The 6,601-nt window shown below is 45.0% G+C and overlaps 1 protein-coding gene across 1 annotated transcript in view; it reads right to left on the reverse strand.

Moving 5' to 3' along the window:
- Positions 1-1,107: 1,107 nt before the first annotated feature.
- Positions 1,108-6,601, reverse strand: part of NUTF2 (nuclear transport factor 2) — a 14,843-nt gene continuing 9,349 nt past the window's right edge. Inside the window, exon 4 of the mRNA XM_009867122.1 lies at positions 1,108-1,657. Within this exon, the coding sequence (XP_009865424.1) occupies positions 1,544-1,657 (114 nt within the window). The 3' untranslated portion in view covers positions 1,108-1,543. The remainder of the gene's footprint in view (positions 1,658-6,601) is intronic.

Below are 6,601 nucleotides of genomic sequence, written 5' to 3' on the forward strand. Positions count from 1 at the left end.
AAGTCTCAAAATATACCTGACACACCTGCGGGTGTCCAATATATTAAGCAATATTGATTTGGAAACACTGGTGTTTTGTCTCCTCTGGAGGCAGGAGCAAACGGCTGCGGTGAGAAAGGCAGGGAAAAAAACAGCCCCAGAAAAATCGACGTGACCAATTCCAGAACTTTGCTTTGAACTTTTAAGGGCCTAAAATAAACTCATTTTAGATAGCTTTTAAACTAACACGTGCCACACGCATCACTCTTTGAGCCTGACTTCTAGGTAAGCTCTGTTCTAGCTTAGGAAGCTCGTTATTCGAAGGATGACCCTGGCTTCACAGACTAGACCCTTCTGCAATACAAGGCTGTTAAGCCAGATCTATTCTTAGATCCTCCCTCCTGTGCCAGGCTTCTTTTAGATCTGGAGCTACAGCCGGTGGATCCTTGCTCAGCACTGCCCATGCAAAAGTGCCTCTTTCCTACTGAAAGAGCTGATCTCTCTTTTTGAGCACGACTTTCATAGCACAGAGCTCAGCGAGGTCTGAGCAGAAGGTGGATGTGAGTCTGCTCCTGCGCTGGAAAGATTAATTTAACGGATCTCTTCACTGGTGGAATACCACCACCTCCAGGGTGGAGGATGCACAACAGCCAACCATGTAAAAACCTAACGCTACTCACACTCTAACACAGGGATACCAGAAAGACAACGCAGAGAACAAAGTTTTCCAGGGTTTTCAAGCAAACTCCAGGAGGGCAGCGCTGGATTGACGTTCTGTGCGTCTGCCTGCGAAGGTGACAGAGGTGTCCTGTTTGATTTCGAGGGTGAACGTAACGGATGTTGTGAAGATTAATTACAGGCTGCCCCTGACTCGTCATCCTCATGCAAAATCCATCGGCTGAGAACGGGCCAATGTTAAAAACAGCTAGAAGTTTATTTCCCCTCAGCTGATTGGGAAAAAGAAGTTGTGTGGCCAAAGGCACGCTCGAACTGTCCACAGGGGTGAAACTACCAAGTGTTTTTCGCTTCGAGTTTTTGGTTTGTGAGCATTTCCCCCACCAGGCAGGCACGGGCTACCCAAAGCAAGCGGTACCACATACTCCACATCCAACTCATTAAAACGATTTAAACTGTTAAGAAAATCTTATGGTTTTATTGTGTAACGTAGCATCGAAACATCTGAACAAATCAATATCTGGGCTGTACAGGCTGCTGTTCTTTCCTTTCTTTGGGTTATAGAGCATCTGGTCAGTACAGAAACAACAACCTTTTTGCATTAGAGATTCTTTCCGAGGCATGCTGGTACAACACAAATTTCTCTTGTCAAACGCAGCTAAGTCTAAACTTCCAAACATCATGCACAAGAAACTCATCTAGTGACAATGTAAACTCAGCAGAAGGTCACAGGTCTTGCTCGCTCGCGCTCCGCAGTGCTGCAGGTTTGTGTATGATATTTGGAATGTTCCGTGAGTGTGAATAATACTAGTAAGAGAGGAAAAAAAATAAAAAGAAAAAAAAACAAACAAACAAAAAAGAAAAGCACGGGTGCCTCGGGATTGCCAGCTCAGCCAAAGTTGTGCAATGCTAGCCTGAACATGTCGTTGGTGCAAACCCAGGCATCGTTGATGTTCTTTAATAGAAATATCTGGTGGAATCCCATGATAGGATCTTCATCAGCCTGTAGGAAGAGAAGGGAAAACAAGTTCAAAACAGCTCTTTTCTTGAGAAGCGTATTCCGAAACGCGCAATAAGACAACTTTAAAGCTAGCGTTAACGGCGATGTAAGACGTGTAGTACCTCAGGAGACACTAACACGACCAGAGGTTCTGTTCCGAGGTGGGAACTAGAGCCTGATGACATGCAAATCCTGCAATGGCGTCAGAAGTTGGGCTTTTCCGGAAAACTCACTCCAGCAACTTCCCAAGACTAAGACCAAGCCCGCGTTCGTGCCAAATCACAATTTTTCTTTGGGCTTTGCCCAGGAACCAAGCACGGTGTTGCGAAATTAGCTCGTAGCTGCCACACTTTGGATTGACAACAGAAGGGAGTTTCCGTAGAAGTCAGCATCAACAAGTATTGCCTCGACAATCTAGGTCACGACCCAGGCTTTTGAAAACTTTCCCAGAGCAGGTATAGCTGGGCCAGCAACGTCGTACTTCCCATCTGCACTGCCCAGGAACAGCTCAAAGGGAGCAAATTATCTGCTATAGCTGCAACGAGGGTGCCCTAAGCATGGGGAATTTTTGCAGCAATTTGACAATTCATAGAATTTGAGAATTCATCCAGGTGCACTAGTACAGTGCCTGCACTGTAGGTTACTACAAAAGTAGAAAACAGTGTTAGAAGAAAGACTAGTTCTCCCATGTCATGTTTATCAGGCTCCTCAGAGCCATCGAGCAGAAATTAAAGCCTCAAGATAACATAAACGATTCCCAAATCAGTTGGAAAAAAAAATAAATCACACAACAGGATTTAATCTGAGCAGTGCAAAGGGACCAAGCTACGAAACCAGTCTTCTGATATGACCACAATTCGGCATTTTTGGAGGATTTTAAACTCTATTCTTTCAGTATATGATTACTCAACTTCTACGAGTCCAACGGAGAGCTAGGAGGATGATGAAGGGACTTGAACTAGAGAGGGTGTGGAGTCTCCTGCTCTGGAGACTTTCCAACCCGCCTGGACGCGTTCCTGTGGGGCTGCCCTGGGTGACCCTGCTCTGGCAGGGGGTGGCACTGGGGGAGCTCTGGAGCTCCCTTCCAACCCCCAACGGTCTATGATAAGCAAGATGATCCAGCTCCAGGATGGTTTCCTACTGAAGACGGTCAACCAGGTGTGACTCCAGCTTGCAAAAAGGTGACCAGAAGCAGGAGAACAGGCAAGATCAATGGCTATAGAATCACAAAGGACAAAGAGGATGAGGAAACTACTGCAGCCAGAAACTAAGGCAACAAGTAAGGCCAGAAGAACAAGGAAGCCAAGTGTTCGGGAGATGAATGAATGAAAGAAAAATCCTCAAGCAAGGCGAGTGCCAGTCAAGTCCCGGTCCCGATGAACCGAGCAGCTTTCGGTCACGTAGATCCGCGCCTCCTTTTGCTTTAGCCAGAGGCTCCGTAACAATCAGCAGGAGCAAACACAAGCAATTACGCCGGATTAAAGCAGCCGCCCGCTGAGTTTGTAGCACACACGACAACAGCCGTGCCACCAATTATTTCAGGGCAAGTACGATCAGGGTTACATCCACCCCGAGAAGACGCTTTGCCATCTCCCTGCTGAAGAGGTGGCCTGTGCACCAAATCCCCCAGGTTTATGCCTTTTCCAGCTTTCCCGAGTGTCAAACGTAACAGTCGTATCCCAGCATAGTCTCACTGCTGCTTGAGTCAGTAGATTCCTGGATATGGAGGAATTTTGAAGAAAATTCAGTGCCATCAGAGCGCTGTACTTTAAAAGTCTGACGTACGACTCTGTGAAGCATCTTGTTCATGCTTTTATTATCCCTTTTGACTACGGTGGAATGAACTTGTGTGTGTGCCAGCTCCTTTCCAATGGCTTAGTTTAAACCAGACACAATCATTTCAGCCCAAAATCACTTCTAATGACTAACTATTAATAAGCATTTAGTGCCCTCTCACGTTGCTCTATGGTCTCCTCTTTTTAGGTCACTGAGGCATCTATTACAAGTTGCATCAGTAGTTTTCACACCAAATTTGAATACGTTATTACCGACACAAGTACATTTTAATAATAAGGAAACAGATTTCCTGTAGGTGTACGCAATCTGTGATAAGCCCAGCTGCACTGTAGCTCTTAGTGCTTTGGCTTGAGGACAATTTTCCCTTTTCTTATGCAATTCAAGACTAGATACATGGAAAAAAATAAAAGATTGAAAGGAAATTCTTCCCAAACACTTGTTGTACATATGGCAAATTGTCCCAGTGAAGCCGTGTTACTGCTTTCTTTACTCCTTTAATGTTATGTCTTCACAGAGGACCAGGATACTTTAAAAACAAGGAAAATCTTAGACTGCATTTAAGGTGGATGAAGTAATTCGTAGTCCGTTCCCAAAATTCTGGATACGTCTCATTAACATACAGCAACGACCCACAGTTGAGCGGCTTGAGATGCTCTAGGAGGCACAGAGTAATCCCATCCCATTTCAGTTTGGATCTTCATCACAGCTTGGGTAACCTCATGGAAAATCTTTACTCTTGATTTCCACTCCCAATTCAGCTACGCCCGACTCAAAATTTGCATTCCAGCTGTGAGCCCAGGCTTGAAACACGGGGGCTTTATTTTTTGTACAAAGCTTTCGCCTTAGGCCCTTCTAAATTGTTTCAGGACGTCCCTGAATTGAAATAAAAAATTTTCAAAGTCCCAGAATCGGACTGGAAGGCTGCTCTGATTTCCCATCCAGCCTTAGGCTCATAGCAAGACTACCAGCCGCATAGCATCTCCCAAGAATGGAGGTTTTTCAACGTGCCCAGGCAACACTTCCCAAGGTTTCAATCTTCTAGCAGGGGAGAGAAAAAAAAACAACTCAAAAAATCCAACCGAACCATCCCTTGCATCAAATCTCAACCTCCCAAGTTACGGTCTGCAAGCACTGTCTCTTGTTACGCTGTCTGCTCTCACCAAGACGTTTGCTTTCAAGTTGCTCGAAGTAATCAACTACTTTCCACTTACATTTCAGGCAAACTGCCCTCATCCAGCTCCTCTGCCAGCTCCACAAGCTCTCGAATACTGGGAAAACTTGCAAACTTGGCAGCTTTTTGACCTCTTCCAGTTGTTTTGGAACTCACCTGGAGGCTCAGAACTGGAGGAAGTCCCCAGCTCGCAGAGCCACGAGTCACATCAGAGTAGTAGGCACAACCCTACTTTGCGATCCGAGTTGAGCCACACAACTTTTCTCCTCTTGTCTGGTCAGAAACAGTTCTGCTCTTTCACCAGCACCCCCACAGCAACTGGTGATTGAGCTGCAGGCTTGCAACCGTCCCTATCCCAAAGGAAAGGCTAATTAATTCAGATTGCAGGTTCTTTCCGACGTTAAAGCCTCATTTAACAGGCTTTAAAGGGCACTTTTTAGTGTTCAGCGTATAATTATAAAAACATCCAGCGATCTTAATTGCAAATGTCCTTTCCAAGGCTAGAAAGCAATTAGTTATTTGCAATTAATTCTGCCACAATCACTTCGAAATTCAGGACAGCGAGGACCGTGTGGAAGAGAGGTAAGGAAGATCACGCTTTTCAATGAAAGCTTTCGCCATCCCCGCTGGTGACACTCACCCAACTCTGACGCTCTGTCACCCTGCAACACCCTCACCAAGGGGCTGTTGCATCCGATCCTCTCAGCAATTAATGATTATTCTGCTGCAAATATGTACTTTTTCTGTATTATTGTTATTTTTATTTACAGTTTATATGGGTATCAGCACGCTAGGTTGCAGACTGGACGGAGCGGCACAGGACCTCGTCACAGGGCAGTGATGATTTTGACCGACCCCGCTCCGACAGGGGTGGCCGAAGGCTTTAAAACAACCCAGACCCACTGTTTTGCTTCAGCAAAAAAAACCCCAGTGTATTTCTGGTAACAGAAATACAGAGTTTGACAGTAATAATCCTTGGCCCCATTATTTCTTCGGAACTGTTCTCACACACTTAAGGAGAGACCTGAGGCTCCGTAACAATTTGGTAGCAGCTCATCCCCACAGTACACATATAGGGAGAATAGAGGTTTTCTCTGCTTTTTTTTTTTCTTTTTTCCTTCTAAAATCAAGCAAGATCAAAGTCTAACGGTTTATAGAAGAAATACAAGATGTGCCCAGCTCACCCGAGTTTCCACTGAACTTTTGGGACTAGCAAATCGAGCAACTAAGGCCTCAGAAAATCTATTTAAATATCAGGCCAAGAACATCTTCTTAGAAAGGACACGCCACAGGTATTGTGGCATTATTTTTTTCTTGGATTCCTCTGTTAAAAACAAGCATTACGGACGCTCCTTCGTTACGCAAAACAACGTGAGTTTTGAAAAAACGCAGAGAATTCAAACGCATACGCATTAATTGGTACTTTGCTTTGAAGAATTTGGCTCGCAGCGCCATGAAAAGGATAATAATCACGAGCAGAAAAGCCACGGGTTTCCCTTCAAACCCCGCTACTGATGGTCTTGAAAGGGCATTTCCTTGTGCAAATTTTCTACAGTTTTCCTTGGGATCAAGAGGCACGAAAATGTGCTTTTTAAAGCTAAGACTGGAAACACGTACATGTGAAGGGTGAAGAAATGTTGCCTCTCCTCCCGAAAATTCACAAATATGTTAGATTTGCTCATGACAGCAGGCATACTTTAATCCAGTATGACCTTTCCAAATACCTAGACGCATTAATACATGATTCCAGAATTATTCTGAATAGTTTTCAGCGAGCCAGGTGAAATTATTCAGAGGATAAAAGCAATTCAGTGTTTTCCCACGGCTGCACATGTCTCTCCCTCAACAGACTGTGGGCAGGTGGGACTGAGCAACAAGAAAGTCAGAATCCAACTTGCAGCGAGGAAGGAGGAGCAACTTTCACGAGAGGAAAACCCGCGTTCGGTTTAGAATTGGATGTGGTAAGGCTGGGAACCGCT

This window comes from Apaloderma vittatum, unplaced genomic scaffold (assembly GCF_000703405.1).
Source record: "Apaloderma vittatum isolate BGI_N311 unplaced genomic scaffold, ASM70340v1 scaffold15693, whole genome shotgun sequence".
In the NCBI taxonomy this organism is placed as follows: Eukaryota; Metazoa; Chordata; class Aves; order Trogoniformes; family Trogonidae; genus Apaloderma; species Apaloderma vittatum.